We start from the raw sequence: 20,015 nt of genomic DNA on the forward strand, positions 1-20,015 counted from the left end.
AAACGAACTTGATGTTGTATTGTTTAACTGCTGCCCGTTTGTTGATAGCTCAAAATTGGAAGAGTAAAATTTTACCTACAATGGAGGACTGGAGATTGAAGGTTTCGTACCTTGCTGAAATGGCAAAGATCTCGGCTTATTTGAAGAATCACTCAAATGAACAATTTTTATTAATATGGAGAAGATGGATTGTTTATATCCAAAAGAAGCATAGAGTGGTGGAATATAATTTAGGTTTCTAATTAATTTGTTTTTTTTCCTATATATTTTACCTACTCATGTAGAATAATATACTTTGTGGAGTTAGGGATATTAATATTAGTTTACTTATATCTGAATAGTACCCTGGGATTAGGTTTGGGAAGTCCGGGGGGGGCGGGTGGGGGGTGGGGCTCTTTTTATAGCATTGTGAAATACTTGTGATGTTTTTTTCTATGATGAAAACAATAAAAAAATTTATACTTGGAACATGTATATACTTTATGTCCTATATATATTATAAAATAGGTTTATTCTCAAGTTCCTTTAGAATGATGTGTCTTTAGAGAGAGGGGAAAACATAGATGTATTTATAAAAGCTGTCAAGAAGATCAGAACACTTTTATTTTTCATCTTTCTTTCCCTTTTCTATTTCTTTTTGCCTTTTTCACTATTCACTACTTTTCTTTATTATTGTTGCTTTCTTTTATGGTTTTACTTTCTTAGTTTCTTCAATAAAAATAATTTTTAAAAAGAGAAAAAATATGTATGGACATATATAATCCAAGGTTGACTTCCAGGCTTATTTTTTCTACACTTACAGAGAACATTGCTATGAAATGAAATGAAATTTCATGGAATGGAATAAGAAGGGATATTGTCATAATAATACAGAATGAGAACCAATGGCGATTCCATTTGTACTCAATAAATGAATAGCCAGGCCCTCTTTAAATCAAGAAAGCATTAGAAAGAGAATCAAAACTATCAAATTAAATCCATCTTAACATACTCACTAAACAGTGGCATTAAAATGTACATATTTATAATTTTCAAGATACATAGCTAATAGCTATCCCACTGAAGATATTCCACAGGGGATGTAAGAGAAAACCATGGATATTGACTTGTGAGACCAAAATCCTCTAGTTTCCTTGATGTATCCAAACAAACACCCAGTGTACAGTAATGGCACCAATAGAAAGAAAATAAAAGGAAAATATACTCTCTATATTCTTTTTTTTAAAAAAGTTAGTGAAACAGCCTAAATATTAGAAGTATTGTATCATGAACTTATGTTTATTATTTGCTACTTAGTTAAATTAATTAATAAATTCAGAATAACAGAATAACAGAGTTGGGAGGGACCTTCTAGTGCAGGCATGTCAAACTGCCGGCCCACGGGCTGGATGCGTCACGCCGAAACTGCGCCCACCTCATTGCCGGCAAAGGGGGAAAAGTCGCGAGTTTGACATGCCTGTTCTAGTGCAATCCCCCGCTCAAGCAAGAAACCCTATATCATTTCAGACAAATAGCTGTTCAATCTCTTCTTAAAAACCTCCAGTAATGGAGCACCCACAACTTCTGAAGACAAGCTGGAAGGGACCTTGGAGGTCTTCTAGTCCAGCCCCCTGCTCAAGCAGGAGAACCTATATCACTTTAGGCAAGTGTCTGTCTAGTCTCTTGTTAAAAACCTCCAGTGATGGAGCAGCCACGATTTCTGAATAAAAGCTGTTCCACTGGTTAATTGTCCTCACTGTTAGGAAGTTTCTCCTTAATTCCAGATTGCTTCTCTCTTTGATTATTTTCCAACCATTGTTTCTTGTCTTGCCTTCTGGTGCTCTGGAAAATAGTTTGACCCCCTCTTCTTGGTGGCAGCCCCTCAAACACTGGAATACTGCTATCATGTCACCCCCATTTCTTCTTTTCTTTAGACTAGCCAGACCCAAGTCCTGCAACCATTCTTCATATGTTTTAGTCTCCAGGCCTTTGATCATCTTAGTTCAGGGGTGTCAAACTGCCAGCCCGCGGGCCGGACATGTCATCGCAAAACCGTGCCCACCCCATTGCCGGCAATGGCAAAAAAGTTCCGATACGTAGCACGACATCACGTGACGTCGCGAGTTTGACATGTCTGTTAGTTGCTCTTCTCTGAACTTTTTTCCTTGTGGCAGCCCCTCAGATATTGGAACATTGCTATCATGTTACCCATAGTCCTTCCTTTCATTGAACTAAACATACCTAGTTCCTGCAACTGTTCTTCGTGTATTTTAGCCTTAATCATCTTTGTTGCTCTTCTGTGCACTCTTTCTAGAGTTTCATCATCTTTTTTATATCAATGCAATCAAAACTAGATATAATATTCCAAGTATGGAATATAAAGTGAATTAAAAGTGGTACTAACACTTCATGGGATCTTGACACTATCCTGTTAATGCAGCCTAGGACTGCATTAGCTTTTTTTTGGCAGCTGAAGCACACTGCTGGCTCATATTTAAGTGATTGCCCACTACGACTCCAAGATCCTTCCCATCGCTAACTACTATTTAGCCAGGTACCACCCATTCTATACAGTTGGTTTTTCTTGCCTAAATGTGGAACCTTATTTTTTTCCCCATTGAATTTAATTTTGTTAGAAAGGGCTCAGTGTTCAAGTCGGTCAAGATCCTTCTCACAGTTAGTACATTTGAGCCTATCTTCTGGAGTGTTGACTATTTCTGCTGGCTTGGTGTCATCTGCAAATTTGATGAGTTCCTCTTCTATTCTCTTGTCCAAATTATTTATGAAGATGTTGAAGAGTACAGAATCTTGAGGTACCCATTGCATACTTCCCCCATGTAGATGCAGTTCCATTAAAGATTACACGTTGAGTGCTGTGGATCAGCCAGTTACAAATCCATTACTGGTGGTGATGCTGCCTAACACACATTTTTCTATCTTATCAAGTAATACGGTAGGTTGTGGTCTACTTTATCAAATGCCTTAGTGAAGTCCACAGCATTTCTCCGGTCCATTAATTTTGTCACATTGTCAAAGAATTTGTCAATGTCTGGCATGATCTGTTTTTGACAAACCCATGTTAGCTTCTCTTTATAACTTTGCTTGCCTGTTTTACAAATTAATCACAATTTTCTCAACTTTTATTATTTATTTATTTATTTATTTAATTGCATTTATATCCCGCCCTTCTCCTTTCGGACTCAGGGCGGCTAACAATCAATTAAAATACAAAAAATACAAAACCCCTGTTAAAATTAATTAAAACGAAATATTTAACTGTGATCTAATTAAAAGTAATTAAAACCCCTTTAAAATCCCTTAGGCCAGTCCCGCAAGCTGGAANAAATTAAAAATAGCAGGAACTGAAAAAATGGCAACAACCAAGTACAAACGATTAGGTCAGCAGAATGCTTTAGTCAGAGTAAGTGATTTTTGGCAAAAACACATGCCGGGGAAGTGCAAAACCTCATTCAATTCATATGCAATAATAAAACCTCCTGGCACGTCACAGCCTCATCTTCTGGAGACATGAAATAGTGAGATAATAAAATTGAGTAGGTTTATTCAGAGCAACCAAAGCTGGAATTGTTAACCCTTTTGAGTTAACTCTCCCAAGATGATGCTATTCAGAAGTATGGGGACTTGTCCGATCATACTAGCTAGGAATTCTGGGTGTTCTCACAGATTGGGGAGCAGGGGGAACAGCAAATTGTTGTGGCAACTCTCCAAATGTTAAATATTAATTTAATATTAAATTTTAGATATCATCACATTTTTATGAGATTTTTAGATACAGCCTCACTTATAACCCGCACATAGATTGCTTCTTTTGGACTTTAGGTCCAAGTCAGGTTGTTTTATAGATGTAACAGAAAAACAGAGATGGAAGGGACCTTGGGAGTCTTCTAGTCCAACCTCCTGCTCAGACAGGAAGCCCTATACCATTTCATTGTATTTTAACGTTGTCTCATATTTTATTTACTAATTTCTTTGATAGATTTATAAGTGCTTCAGATCATTCCTCGACACATTTCTTGTACTAATCTAAGGCTGTAATAAACTGACTGCACACACTCAGTTGTTCTGTATATTAACATGGACCTGTGGTGGTGCAGTGGTGAGAATGCAGCATGGCAGGCTAATTCTGCCCACTGCCAGGGGTTTGATCTTCACTGGCTCAAGGTTTGACTCAGCCTTCCATTCTTCCGAGGTCGGTAAAATGAGGACCCAGGTTGTTGGGCCCAATAGGCTGACTCTATAAACTGCTTAGAGAGGGCTGTAAAAGCACCGTGAAGTGGTATATAAGTCTAAGTGCTATTGCTATTGCTATTTTCACTCTTCGCAGAACAGGAGGCAGCCAAAATGCCCATGAAAATATGAAACAGTTTTCTTTCCATGGTTATATGAACATGTATATACTTTATGTCCTATATATATTATAAAGTAGGTTTATTCTCAAGTTCCTTTAGAATGATGTATCTTTAGAGAGAGGGGGAAATATAGATGTATTTATAAAAGCTGTCAAGAAGATCAGAACACTTTTATTTTTCATCTTTCTTTCCCTTTTCTATTTCTTTTTGCCTTTTTCACTATTCACTACTTTTCTTTATTATTGTTGCTTTCTTTTATGGTTTTACTTTCTTAGTTTCTTCAATAAAAATATTTTTTAAAAAGAGAAAAAATATGTATGGACATACCGGTATATAATCCAAGGTTGACTTCCAGGTTTATTTTTTCTACACTTACAGAGAACATTGCTATGAAATGAAATGAAATTTCATGGAATGGAATAAGAAGGGATATTGTCATAATAATACAGAATGAGAACCAATGGCGATTCCATTTATACCCGATAAATGAATAGCCAGGCCCTCTTTAAATCAAGAAAGCATTAGAAAGAGAATCAAAACTATCAAATTAAATCCATCTTAACATACTCACTAAACAGTGGCATTAAAATATACATATTTATAATTTTCAAGATACATAGCTAATAGCTATCCCACTGAAGATATTCCACAGGGGATGTAAGAGAAAACCATGGATATTGACTTGTGAGACCAAAATCCTCTAATTTCCTTGATGTATCCAAACAAACACCCAGTGTACAGTAATGGCACCAACAGAAAGAAAATAAAAGGAAAATATACTCTCTATATTCTTTTTTTTTTTTAAAGTTAGTGAAACAGCCTAAATATTAGAAGTATTGTATCATGAACTTATGTTTATTATTTGCTACTTAGTTAAATTAATTAATAAATTCAGAATAACAGAATAACAGAGTTGGGAGGGACCTTCTAGTGCAGGCATGTCAAACTGCCGGCCCGCAGGCTGGATGCGTCATGCCAAAACCGCGCCCACCTCATTGCCGGCAAAGTGGGAAAAGTCGCGAGTTTGACATGCCTGTTCTAGTGCAATCCCCTGCTCAAGCAAGAAACCCTATATCATTTCAGACAAATAGTTGTTCAATCTCTTCTTAAAAGCCTCCAGTAATGGAGCACCCACAACTTCTGAAGACAAGCTGGAAGGGACCTTGGAGGTCTTCTAGTCCAGCCCCCTGCTCAAGCAGGAGAACCTATATCACTTTAGGCAAGTGTCTGTCTAGTCTCTTGTTAAAAACCTCCAGTGATGGAGCAGCCACAATTTCTGAATGCAAGCTGTTCCACTGGTTAATTGTCCTCACTGTTAGGAAGTTTCTCCTTAATTCCAGATTGCTTCTCTCTTTGATTATTTTCCAACCATTGTTTCTTGTCTTGCCTTCTGGTGCTCTGGAGAATAGTTTGACCCCCTCTTCTTGGTGGCAGCCCCTCAAACACTGGAATACTGCTATCATGTCACCCCCATTTCTTCTTTTCTTTAGACTAGCCAGACCCAAGTCCTGCAACCATTCTTCATATGTTTTAGTCTCCAGGCCTTTGATCATCTTAGTTCAGGGGTGTCAAACTGCCGGCCCGTGGGCCAGACGCGTCATCGCAAAACCGTGCCCACCTCATTGCCGGCAATGGTAAAAATGTTCCGATACGTAGCACGACGTCACATGACATCGCGAGTTTGACATGTCTGTTAGTTGCTCTTCTCTGAACTTTTTTCCTTGTGGCAGCCCCTCAGATATTGGAACATTGCTATCATGTTACCCATAGTCCTTCCTTTCATTGAACTAAACATACCTAGTTCTTGCAACTGTTCTTTGTGTATTTTAGCCTTAATCATCTTTGTTGCTCTTCTGTGCACTCTTTCTAGAGTTTCATCATCTTTTTTATATCAATGCAATCAAAACTAGATATAATATTCCAAGTATGGAATATAAAGTGAATTAAAAGTGGTACTAACACTTCATGGGATCTTGACACTATCCTGTTAATGCAGCCTAGGACTGCATTAGCTTTTTTTGGCAGCTGAAGCACACTGCTGGATCATATTTAAATGATTGCCCACTACGACTCCAAGATCCTTCCCATCGCTAACTACTATTTAGCCAGGTACCACCCATTCTATACAGTTGGTTTTTCTTGCCTAAATGTGGAACCTTATTTTTTTCCCCATTGAATTTCATTTTGTTAGAAAGAGCTCAGTGTTCAAGTCAGTCAAGATCCTTCTCACAGTTAGTACATTTGAGCCTATCTTCTGGAGTGTTGACTATTTCTGTTGGCTTGGTGTCATCTGCAAATTTGATGAGTTCCTCTTCTATTCCCTTGTCCAAATTATTTATGAAGATGTTGAAGAGTACAGAATCTTGAGGTACCCATTGCATACTTCCCCCATGTAGATGCAGTTCCATTAAAGATTACACGTTGAGTGCTGTGGATCAGCCAGTTACAAATCCATTACTGGTGGTGATGCTGCCTAACACACATTTTTCTATCTTATCAAGTAATACGGTAGGTTGTGGTCTACTTTATCAAATGCCTTAGTGAAGTCCACAGCATTTCTCCGGTCCATTAATTTTGTCACATTGTCAAAGAATTTGTCAATGTCTGGCATGATCTGTTTTTGACAAACCCATGTTGGCTTGCCTGTTTTACAAATTAATCACAATTTTCTCAACTTTTGTTCTCAAGTGCACAAACTTTTCCTGTTTACCAAAGAATTGTATTTTGGATAATCTCACCACATTGTTTTCCATAAAAATACTCCCAGAATTCTGTCTAGTACCACATGTTGAACAATCAAAGTTTCAGGAAGTGGGGATGATTTTCAGTTGCACATTATTTCAAAGAGGTAATTGTATTTTCCTACACGAAGTCAAAACTAAATTGGAAAGATTTCAAAGAGTTTCCACCAAAGCTGGTGCAGAAAATGAACAGAAAGAGACCATTTTACTAGTTAGGATGATTTCAACCCTATTTAGTAGTATTACAAAAGCTCTTTCACAAAGTATTCATAAGTCATTCTAATAAGAAAAAATCACAAACAAGTTTTGAACATGTAAAGGGTGGATTATCTAAGTCTGAATCACTGGCTGATAGAGTAATGATGGAAACTTACATTAGGATAATATCTGAGCCACGAGAGGAAGATACACCTTTAAAAACAAAAGTGGATGGCTCACTTTAATTCATTCACGAATCAACAACTGTGACAGTAATGTAATTGAGAATGTGAGGTTTGAGGCTATGTTAATATTAAGATGACTGCACAGAAGGATTGCCTCATTGAGACAATCCCACTCTAGGTATTCATTCTAGGCATATTATTAAAGTAAAGGTTGTTACTCATCTTCATCAGAATTAAATCTTCATTAATCCAAAAGGCAAGAGCATTCCATCACCCACTAAATCAGGGGTGTCAAACTGGTGGCCCATGGGCTGGATGCGTCACACACAGGCCATACCCACCCTGGCTCCTCAAAGGCAAAAAATGTCACGATGCATCGCAATATATCATGTATGCGATTGAGTTTGCACTAAATGAAGGGCAATGTTTGCAACTGGATAGTATGTATTGAACCTTTAATTATCTACACCCAAAATTACTGTGTTGATGGCTAGAATGAGAGATAAGTGAATCTGTAAATTTTGCTTTCTCCTACATTGAGTTTAGATAACTCCTAATTTTTTGTTTTGGAATATTTTGGAAGAAATGTGTGGTCTCAACATCTGGCCAACTTTTTCCATGCTCACAAGCTAAGTAGGCTGGGTGTAGTTAGTACTTTGATGGGGGACTGCCAAGAAATGCAGCCTATAGATTGAACTGTTGAAAAACATCCCAGAAAAAGTGACAATCCATTTTCATAAAATTGCCAAGAAAATTGTATGGATGTATTCATTTAGTAACCAGGAGTTGAGCCTTTATTTGAGGCCGTCTTTAATCTTTTCCTTTTATGAGTCTTCAGAAGTTGTTTCATAGCTCTAGAAAGAGAGACTAAAGCACACAAAAATGCATGATAGGCCACCATGCAGCTATTAAAAGATGAAGATCCTAAAAGAAAAAAAAGACATGGCAGCTGTATTTTAATGCCAAAACATGGTTAAATAGGCAGATGTTCTAAGCCAGGGGTGTCAAACTGCCAGCCCATGGGCCGGTTGCATCATGCGGAGGCCGCGCCCACCCCAGCTCCGGCAATGCGAAAAAAGTTGCGATATGTCTCAACACGTCACCTGATGCGATGAGTTTGACACCCATGTTCTAAACTTAGACTTTTATGAACTAAATACTTAAAGCTCTCCGCCTAGTTTTGCTTCTCTCCACATCCCACATTTGTAGTCCTTATATTCTTCTGTGCTATTTATTACATACAAAGACTAAGATTCTGGAGAACTTTTTTTTAAAAAATACCAAATACATTCTTGTCTGCTCCTAGAACTTTATGTTCTATGCAACATGAAAAACAACTCAATGTCATGTCCTTCCCTCCCATATCATGTGTTGGAATATTCAACCCTTGATGTAACACTATATTAAGAATTTCCCAAAGTTTACAATCTGAGCATTTAACATATCCTTGTTAAGCATATTGCACAACTTGATAGGACTGACACAATCAAAAGCCTTTCTATAACCAATGAAGCTAATCATAACCTTTTTTGTATATTCTTTGTCTTTCTCAATTATTCAGTGAGCAACAGCAACAATGTCTCATATTCTTTGATCTTTTCTAAAGCCAACTTGAACATCTGACATCTCTTTTTCTATGTTGGATAATCCTAAGCATCCTTTTGCTAACATATAAAATTAAAGATATTGTACAATAGTTTGCACACTTTATTAAGTCCCTTTTCTGGGGGGTTCTTGATTTGCTGGCATAGCTTGCTTAGAATCTTTGCTAATTCCTTTTTTTTTTGTTGCTTGCCCTATTTCAGTGAGCATTCCATCAGTTTCTGACAGTAATGACTGGAGTGTTGATCTACTTAACTTTTAGGACTAGACTAGAGGTTCTTTTAAGTCTTCTAAGGCATCTTGGATGTTGATTACTATACAGTGGTTCATGTTCTCCTTCCATCTACCTTTGGTTAGTTTTGAACTGGTTACTTCGATATCTATCCTTTAGCAAAGAAATCTGAGGTTGGGATCTCCTTCTGAGGTCAGAGAACTTTTGAAATACTTTCTTTATCCATAGCTGTTTCCATCTTTGATGTCCTTATAGATGCTGTAATACTGATTCTTGTCTCTTCTAAAATTTATTTGAAACACCTTGTTAAGTTCCTTTCTTGAATTTGACTTCTCTTTTAGGCAATTTCCATAGTTTGTTCTGACATCCTATTTGCTTTCTTCTCTTTCTTCATTTTTGGCAATCTCTTTTCACATTCATCCCTAATGACTTAAATTTATTCCATAATTCCTTTGAGGTTTAAGACTTCAAAGCAATTCCTGATGTTCTCCTTGAAAATGGTGGGCAGGTGTTCAAGAGCATATAATGGAAAATGTCTTTCTTCTTCTTCTTTAGCTTAATTTATAACTTGCATATGAGCAGCTCATTATCTGTTCCACAGTCAGCACCTGACTTGAGGTTCCTCCACTTCCTTTTAGCTGTAATGAAGCCAGTCTGGTTTCTATGCATTCCGTCTAGTGATGTCCGTATATAGAGGCATTTTTCTGGTTGATTGAAGACAGTATTAATTACAAAGAATTCATTTGGAATGGCAGAAATTGATAAGTTGATCTTCTGCTTCATTTCAGTTTACTAAGACATATAATCCAACTATATTTTCCTCTTTCACGTTTCCAACTTTGGCATTCCAGTTTCTAACCATAAGCAGCATATTTTGCTTGCAGGCTTTCTCAATTTCAAATTGAATTTGATCAAAACACATCACCCTCCTCTTCTATATTGATGGTTGGGACATAAATTTGAATGACTGTCATATTAAAGAGTCGGTCAAGTCTAATTTATATTATTTGAACATTGATTCCATTGTACCCAAGTATTGTTCTTAATATACTCCTATCTGACTAATAGTAATAATAGTAATAATAGTAATAATAGTAATAATAATAATAATAATAATAATAATGATGATGATGATGATGATGATGATGATGATGATGATGATAAAGTTGGAAGGGACCTTGGAGGTCATCTAGTCCAACCTCCTGCTCAGGCAGGAAACCCTATACCATTTTGGACAAATGGCTGTCCAGTTTCTTCTTAAAAACTTCCAGTGTTGGCGCATTCACTGCTTCTGGAGGCAGGTTGTTCCACTGGTTAATTGTTCTAACTGTCAGGAAGTTTCTCCTTAGTTCTAGGTTGCTTCTCTCCTTGATTAGTTTCCACCCATTGCTTCTTGTCCTGCCTTCAGGCGCCTTGGAGAATAGCTTAACTCCCTCTTCTTTGTGGCAGCCCCTGAGATATTGGAACACTGCTATCATGTCCCCCCTCATCCTTCTCTTCGTTAAACGATATAAACGTTAAACGACTATAAAAGCAACAGGTTCTCTATTTTTCATGTTCTGGGTAATAAATAGTGTGATCTTCTGAAAGTGTCTGATCCAGCCCATCTCAATATACTAATGCCTAAGATGTCAATTATAGGTCCTTTGATTTCATTTTTCACTGTGTTCAGCTCTTCTGTGTTCCTGCTTCTTATCCTTCCATGTTCCTGTTGCAATTCTATCTTTGCAACTTTGGATTTTCATTTCCTGTATGGCAAAGACCTTAAACTAGCCACATCATGGACACTTTTAGTACTCCAAACGAGCCTCAGCTCTTCCTCATTAGCATGCTGAGTGCCATCCAAACCAAGAGGCCTATTATCTGGCACCATTTCACCAGTCATTTTATATTTGCTATCCATGTGGTTTTCTTGGTTAAAAAAACAAACAAACCAGGAATGGTTTACCATTGGCTTCTCCTGCAAAATATGAACTGATACCCTTTGTCACTAAAGTGACCATCTGCGTCCATCATCTTGCTATATTGCTACTGCCCACTATAGGGATATGTTTGCTTGGGAGAATCTGCTGGGAATATATTCTCTTGGCTTGCATTCTTGATCTTCTTCATTCGTCCTTCTCAGTAACATTGCCCCACCATGATCAGATAGCACAGTGGGACTTGGGGGAGGGGATGGGGGGGCTCAGATTCTTGAACAAAAGACATTTCTGAGTCTCTGTTAGTGAGCAGAGGAAAAAACATAGTTCACTGGGCCTCTCTTCCTCGATTGTCTCATCTAAATATTGGATGTGCTGGTTTATTATTCCCACAACACCCATAGACTGCGTGACTTGCACATTATTCATTACAGACTGCTCTTAATATGAGAGCTAAGAGACAATTATTTATGCTAGGCAGTTGAACCATGACAAGCAGGAGAGCAAGAGAACAGACAGAAATATTGTTACTAAACCTGGGAGGGAGCTAGTATACCCAAAACAAAAGCAATAAAGGAAGGAAGGAAAAGCTGAGTGTGTGATGGGAGCCATATTGAATCAGGAGCGGGAAATTTAATAGAAGATAAAATGCAAGCTGAAATAACAGATTAAGTAGGTACTGTGAATTAGGGATGCCATTGGGATTTTTGCCTGAAGTTCAAAAGCAGAGTCGCAGGGAGCCCATCGCCATGTCCTCTCTAAAGAATCTTCAACGGAGGAAATAGTTCTTTGCTCCAGCCTCAACTTTACATTTAAAAAAAAGCTCTGAATTTGACAGCTATTTGACAGCAGTTTCCTTGTTTAACACCCACCTCATACCTGGTTTGATCATGGCCATTTGTAAGATACTTCATTGGTAATGAAGTTACCTAGAACCAGGACCTAAATATCATTATCATCTGTTGCAAACATCTCATGTGTCCCCTTTGTGTCCGTTTTTCCTTTCACAAATCATAATTGATTTGCATCAATAAACTAATATTGAAATATAAGTGTAGAAATAATTACTATTTTAATAGTAATATAGTCCACCATTTGTCTAAGTTCAGCTATTACCATTTTTTTTTCACATTGAGACCTGTAGCATATGCTCTGCTTGCTTTCACAGCTGTTGAAATGCTAGGCACAAATATGGAGAACAAATCTAGAAAGAAAAGAAAATATCTTTTTGCTATATGGAATATTGAGGCTGAAGCTAACCAGACGGTTTTGATAACAATTGCTAGAAAATAACTAGCAGAGAAGTTTCAAAGACGTCAGACTTTTTTTTTTTTTTGGCAGCTATAATTGTACAATTTGAAATTGGAATATTAGCCTGGTACTGGTCTGGTATACATACCAATTTACCTTTATCTAAGTTGATAAGTTACAATTGTCCAATCTTGAATGCAATATGGGAAAAAATGTATTGTGGCTACTGTGTAAAATGATGTTTAACTAAAGGTTATGAAGGCCATCACTAATGGTTGACCAGGTCATCCTTTCCATGCTATATTATCAATTTTGCGGTGAGTTTTCAGTAATAGCCATTCTGCTAAAGTGTCATTGGCTAATTGTCTCTAAAACCATTACACACTGACATAATTGAGGGGTTTATAATGAGATACTGAAAAACACAAAAGGAAGGTTTAGAAATTATTATATTAATCGGTATATTAGATTTGATCAGAATACTAGATTTGTTTCACCTTGAGGGAAAAGTCTCTTAATATTTCTTACTATCCTAATCCCATGTAATTCAGTGGGGGGAAAAGCATGGTGAGAAGCTAATGCTACTGCTATAACTAAAGAGGTTTACCCTGGTTTCATGCATATCAAAAAGAATAACTAGAGTGGTAAAGTACCTGTTTGATATTGACAATAAAGTAGAATGTATATTTAAAAATAGAAAAGGGGAAGAGAATAATAACACCGTCAATTTTAAGACTTGTGTTAATTAAAGACAACTAGCTGAGACTGGTGGCAAGTCTCAGCAGCTCGCTTTAGAAGCAGAAAACTACTGAAGGAGCTCTATATCAAACGATCCATTTGAACAATTAAACAATATTGCTCCTAAACAAGGCAGCACAAGAAAATCCCTCAGGATATGCAGATTTCAAAATGTATTAACTATTTAAATTACATTTTAAAAACTGCCTAACAAGAGGTAAGTATCGTCAACAGAGGATACAAAAGTTACAAATTTCTTTCCTTTTAGACACACAGGAATGTGTCAAACTGCCAGCCCGCGGGCCGGTTGCATCATGCGGAGGCTACGCCCATCCCAACTCCGGCAATGCAAAAAAAAAGTCATGATACGTCGCGACACGTTACGTGACGCGTCGAGTTTGACACCCGTTTTTTAGAGCTATTAAATGTGTGGACCATAACCAGCAAAAGTTATCTGAAAGGGGATGAAAAAGCATTAGTGCAGGGAATCACTCATTGTCAGTGGTCACAAACAACATCTCACCAAAGAGAAAACAAGGAATGAATGTCTGAGGATGAAGCTGCTAATCATTTAAACATCAAATGCTTTATGAAAATAATGTCAGGAAGATTGTCCAGCAAACTAGCATTCCATTTATCAGCTGTGAAATTGTGCAACTGCACTATTCTGATCAGAAAAGAAAACTGACCAATTAGGTTACTGAAACAGCTATTGTGGTAACAAAACTGGAAGCAATGTACTAAGATAACTTATCCATATCACCTTACAATTGTTCTTATCACCCAATGAAAAGCACATGCCAAATTAAAAAACATTTTGTCACTTATATGATTATTATTACCAGGCACACTTTACCTTGATCTTTTTAAAAATAAAAAGAAACATTGTGCTATAAGAACTGGATTATTGTCTAACAATCAGATTCCAATACATAGAACAAAAGGTTGACATCTTAAAAAAAAAATTGCTAACTTTCTCAGCAGAGTGCAAATGTTTGGGGTTTTTTCTCATCCGCAATAAGCTATGGTAGAAATTTTTACTGATATTTTATTGAACATCACCCTCTAGTGATCCTCAAAAAGAATGCACAACAAAATATTTCACTATAAATTATTTCAGCGGCCAGTTGTTTAAAATTATATTTGAACCTAACCTAATTTCTTAAATCCTGTGGCAGGGAAGAGGTCCATTTTCCAAAGTGTTTAACAGTTGTGATGTAGCTTGAAAGATTTACTTTAACACTTGAGAGGCAATCTGGTGGATCTTGCTAACACTCAACATAAGCGTATTTTAGGTTAAAAGAAAAGCAGAATAAAATGTTGTTTAAACACTCTTTTGTAAAATATATTTAATTGCTTCTTCTAGTTTCTACATATTTTCCTGTAGTATTTAGGAGAAAACTATGGACAGCAGATAGTTCATTTTCAAGACACACAGTATACAAGCAACACTGTGAAAGACTGCATGTATGAGAGGGCCAAGTTCGTTAACATGGGCTCACATTAGGTTGGGCCTTTCCATAGATACATTCTCCTCTGTGATCCTGCCTGGATGGACGTTGTGCCACCCAGCATGCTCATTCCAGAAAGAATTGCACCAAAACAACCTGCCTCTTTAAAGAGGTTGCACTCTTGAGAGAGAGAGAGGTCTTTGGCTATGAAAGGAAAAACCAGAAGTCTTGATCAACTCTTCAAAAGCAGGCATATCGCCACAGGAAAACTCATTGCAGGACAATTCAACGATTTCATTTAGTTATTTAAAATAATTAGAAATTATTTTATTTATTGTCATTCGCATTTCATTTTATCCCTCCTTTTGCATCCTTTCTTTAATGATTCTATTTCACCATTTCTTCCATATTAGGTACTTTTTGTCCCGCGGTGAGTTGGCCATGGCAAATCATCCCGTGTTGGCGAGTTGGCTGTGGCGAGTTGTCCTAGACCAGAGGTGGGGAACCTTGGCTCTTTTATGACTTGAGGACTTCAACTCCCAGAATTCTTGAGCCAGCTATGGCTGGCTCAAGAATTCTGGGAGTTGAAGTCCTCAAGTCATAAAAGAGCCAAGGTTCCCCACCCCTGATCTAGACCCACGGTCCATGGGGTAGGATACGACTTAGTGACTGAATAACATCATGAAACAACTAGTAAAAAACCTCAACTCTATAGGAATGCATACATCCCTACCCACTATATTGTATATATGATGTTCTTCTCACAAACCATACACTAGAAAAGTAATAAGATGGAGAAGTCACACACACATTGTGGTCTGCTGGCTGCCTTTAATTTTGAACAAATAAAAAGCAGATTTACTGTATGTACCCGACTGCGGATATTACTCTACATAAAACTATTGTGCCCTTATCCCTATGGAATCTGCCTTCATTCGGCTCAATAATGCTTCACTCTTTGCAGCACGTTTCCAACCAACCAACCATTCTTCTCTCTCTCTCTCTCTCTCTCTCTCTCTCTCTCTCTCTCTCTCTCTCTCTCTCTCTCTCTCTCTCTCTCTTATGGTCCATAGTTGCAGCTGCCAAAGCATCCTGTTCTGTGAAAGATAACTTTATTAAATATAATAAGGTTATAAAAATAGAGCAAAAGCAGCTAATGCAGAAAGACAGGAGGAAAGGAGGGGCAGGTGGCTTTAGAGCAGAGATGAAAACTTCTAATGTGGTTTTCCTGAGAAGTTTTGCTCAGAAACAGCTGCAGAATCTGATAGTATCCTTCGGGGCAGCTTCAGAGAGTCAGTTTCCTGTTTTCCAGACATCTGTATCACATCGTACCAATCAAATGCGAAACTAGGCATTATTTGACATCAAAATATCGGTCTTCCCCTGCCAACATGTTAAATTTATACCACGTTTTATTTATCAAAGATCATTTATTGTTCATTTTAACATATACATTTCTTACTCTCGTTTTTATTTCTTCCCAAAGTAAAGCATCAGCTAGATGAAAAGATGAAACAGTCCAAATGGTTTATCAAAACTGGGTCAAGTAAGAGCTGATCATTTTCTCTTGTGCTCAGAAAGAGACCACAAACCTAACCAAACGTTTCCAAAATCTCTGCCCACTGGTGCTCACTTCTTCAGTCAGCCAGAGTCCTCTTTATGGGTCTGAAACTGAGTTTCCCTTGCTGCATTATTTTTTAGCTATTGCTTGCAGGTATTTCAGTCGAATGGCAGGAAGGTCTTCATAAAGGTCGAATCCCAGTGAGTTCTCTTTATTTGCCCTCTTGTAATAGAGAAGATGTTTCTTTAATCCCTGAAAGAAGTAATAGACAACTAAGGTTGTACGGAAGAGAGAAACAACTGCCTCAGTAACACCTAATACAACCTCAAAATTTGAATTAGGAGAAAAGGTGAAATACATAGTACATGTTCAGTCGTATCTAATTCATATAATCCATACATTTGCCATGGAAAATCTGCAGCTTATCAGTTCTACATTAATTGCAACATTGCCACAACTATTGATTCTGCACTAAACAGTATTAACATAGTATTATTGATGATTAAAAATGAATTAAGTTCTATTTATGTTTTACATTAGCACTCCTTTTCTCCCATTACATTTAGTAGATTTATCCTTCCAATAAAGTTATGGATCAAGTGGTATTTGAGTTAAACAAATAAAAATAAAAATAAAAATAAAGGGCTCTGTTGTTGGCTGTAAGAATGTTTAGGAGGGCTACTCTCATTCTGTAGCCCCAGTACCTCTACGAATATTTTCCAGATAAATTATTTAACAAGGCCCTCCATCCCAATCTGTAGTTATACATCCCATGAAGATTTGTTTTGAAGCTGGTAGTCTGATGGAATAAGACTTTATTTAGCAATGCTGGAGTTGAAAAACAGATGCAAATAACTACCTCATTTTTTAAGACCCGGGTCTTCTGTAACATGTTTCTTCGAGCAATGTCTATCTCCTGAAATAAAATATAGAAGTCATTAAATTTCAGATATTTCTGGCTTCTTTCTGAAGTGAAAGGACTCTTCAGTGGTCTCAAAGAATTAAAACAGTTTGAAGAGTGGACATTTCTAGATCTTGTGCACTAGTCCTTTTATTTTCCAAATGAAGAGCCTAGAAGAATTTTTTAAAAAGAGGCATCTTCCTTCTGGGCCAGTGATGGCGAACCTTTTAGAGACCGAGTGCCCAAACTGCAACCCAAAACCCACTTATGTATCGTCGGGTGCCGGATGGGCGTGGCCCATTGGGTGGGTGTGGCCCATTAGGTGGGCATGGCCAATTGGGTGGGCGTGGCTGTGGTGGTAACGGCAGACTGGGTGGGACTAAAAAGTTCAATCAATCAATTCTAACTTTGCCAGATCTTTTTTCCCGCGAGAAGTTGAAATTGATTGATTGATTGATTGAACCTTTTCTTTTTTTGCACATGACGGCGGAAGCCAAAAGCGAAAAGGTTTTATAAAACCCAGCTGAAAGCCTAGGACTGGGCCGATGGCATGCGTGCCCACAGAGAGGGCTCTGCATGCCACCTGTGGCACGCGTGCCATAGATTCGCTACCACGGTTCTGGGCTGTTCTTTCTAGATTAGCATCTTAATATTTTGACTTTTTGTCAGCATCCCTCACAACTGAGCTACAATCACAATCTATTCCCTCCATACTTATTTGATGTTACAAAGTCCAGACAATTTGTATGGTGGCATGGGAAAGAAAATCATACAGGTATCCTCTGCAACAACCAAAAGTGAGGCAAAGAATGTCAGACATTTCTAGCTTGCATGAGTACGCAAGTTTTTGTTATGCAATTAGGATGCTACTTGAGGATAATGGATCTTGTATTGTGGCTTGCATTACTAAACAGCACTAGGAAATAAAAAGAGGAAAAAGTCATACAAAACTTTATTATGATCAAATTCCCTTCTTTCACTAGAGTCTAGCTAGCATATAAGAAATATTAATGAAAGCAAAACTCATTTATTGATTTGAAATTTAAATTGTAAATTGTTTTGAAGATAACAATTAGTCCAAATACAAATGGCAGAAAGAAAATCTAATCTGCACTTGTATAAAGAACTAGCTAATTTGGGCAGCAAATATCAGTTTATGGAATTACTTCAACAGAAGACCCTACAATGATGCTGCAAACTATTTATTACATTTATAATCCAAATGGTAAATCCAGGTTGGAATACATCTACCGTGTTTTCCCGAAAATTAGACCCAGCCTGATAGTAAGCCCTAGCTTGATTTTTGGGGGTGGGCCTAATATAAACCCCACTCCAAAACTAAGCCCTAGTTTTGGGGCAAGGCGCACCCCTAAAAATCAAGCTAGGGTAAGGGTATGGGGGGTGAAGCTGCCCCACATGTCCCGCACTGTTTACCTTACTGGTAGGACCACCACAGCCAGGCCTCCCACACCCTGACACCTGTCGCGCTGCTGCTTGACTTCTTCTGGCAGGACGCCGCATGGCGCTTCGGGCCACTTCTGCTGCTCACACACTTCGGGCCGTTTCTGTTGCTCGCACACTTCGGACCGTTTCTGTTGCTCGCGTGCTTTGGGCCACTTCTGTTGTTCGCGGCACGAGGCCATGTGAGGCTTCGGGCCATTTCTGCTGCGGAAACAGCCCAAAGAACCACGCAGCATCCTGCCACAAGCAGCAGAAACAGCGCAAAGCACCATGTGGTGTCCTGCCGGGAGGAGCAGCAACCGGCCACAGAAGAAGTCATGCAGCAGCACGACAGGTGTCAGGGTGTGGAAGGCCTGGCTGTGGTGGTCCTAAGGTAAGACATTCTCCAAAATTAAGACCTAGTGCCTCTTTTGGAGGCAAAAAAATTTATAAGATTGGGTCTTAATTTCAGAGAAACACAATGTATGGAACACTCGAACTGTAAGTGTTCCCATACCACTGCTAAGACAGGATGAGTTACTGTATGCAATTGGCCAATCTGTTCTCAGCCAACTTGTGAAAAGTTACCACATACCTGTGGGACATTTTCCTGGGAGAAAATGAAAGTGTTAACATGGGCCACTGCAACCACATAAAGTACAGGACACCAGTGCTGTTGCAGGGCTCCCGTGACCAGGACATGGAAGTATTGATTTAAGAGGTTGAGATTGTCTTCAGGAGGAGAAAGATATCGCTCAAGAGGCAAAGGGAACTGCAAGGGAATCAAGAAAGCAATATTTCTTTTTAAATACCAGTCTTGTCTGAGAACACACACACAGAGACAAATCTTAACTTATTCCATAGTAATTAGAGGAGCTGATAAAATTAATCCAAAATGCAAACATCCAAAGGTATTTGAAAGACAGAAGTGTCAATTCTGCTCTAGGTTAAAAATTAAGAATTGATTGTGTTTTGAATCCTTGCATGTTCCACGCTACACTATGGCATGAAACAAACCGCATCATTCTTGTTACTATTCAGCCTATTCTTCCCTTTGCTGGTCTATTCTCTCCATTAACAGACTGCTCCCTGTCTCAGATCTGTTACAGATTTATGAGAGATTTCTTCCTAAATGACTGGCAGAGGGGTCCACAATCATTCCTCCTTGTATCTCCCAGTTTTCCAGTTCCCTGATATCCAAGCTAACCTTCAAATGATTTCACTCAAAATGGAAAAGTTGCAGGAATAATTAGATTAGATACAAAGAGATCAGTCCAAATTACATTAAAGTCGAGTCATATTTAGCAAATACATTAAGTTTAGAGCCTATACATATGGAGATCAATCATATTAGGGCATATAGTAAAACAAACAGCTGCTCCATTCATTTTTTTTTCCTTTCATATCCATTACAGAAATTGAGGAAATTCTACTTGCTTGAGACTTA

General features: G+C 38.0%; 1 protein-coding gene across 1 annotated transcript in view; it reads right to left on the bottom strand.

The window, feature by feature from the left end:
* Positions 1–16,086: 16,086 nt before the first annotated feature.
* The window catches only part of RPAP1 (RNA polymerase II associated protein 1), a 54,666-nt gene continuing 50,737 nt past the window's right edge, over positions 16,087–20,015 (bottom strand). The window contains exons 23-25 of the mRNA XM_015815934.2: positions 19,164–19,340; positions 17,087–17,143; positions 16,087–16,479 (exon numbers count right to left, since the gene is read on the bottom strand). Coding sequence (XP_015671420.2) covers positions 16,357–16,479; positions 17,087–17,143; positions 19,164–19,340 — 357 coding nt within the window. The 3' untranslated portion in view covers positions 16,087–16,356. The remainder of the gene's footprint in view (positions 16,480–17,086; positions 17,144–19,163; positions 19,341–20,015) is intronic.

Source organism: Protobothrops mucrosquamatus, unplaced genomic scaffold, assembly GCF_001527695.2.
Source record: "Protobothrops mucrosquamatus isolate PMUCROS unplaced genomic scaffold, P.Mucros_1.0 scaffold387, whole genome shotgun sequence".
In the NCBI taxonomy this organism is placed as follows: domain Eukaryota; kingdom Metazoa; phylum Chordata; class Lepidosauria; order Squamata; family Viperidae; genus Protobothrops; species Protobothrops mucrosquamatus.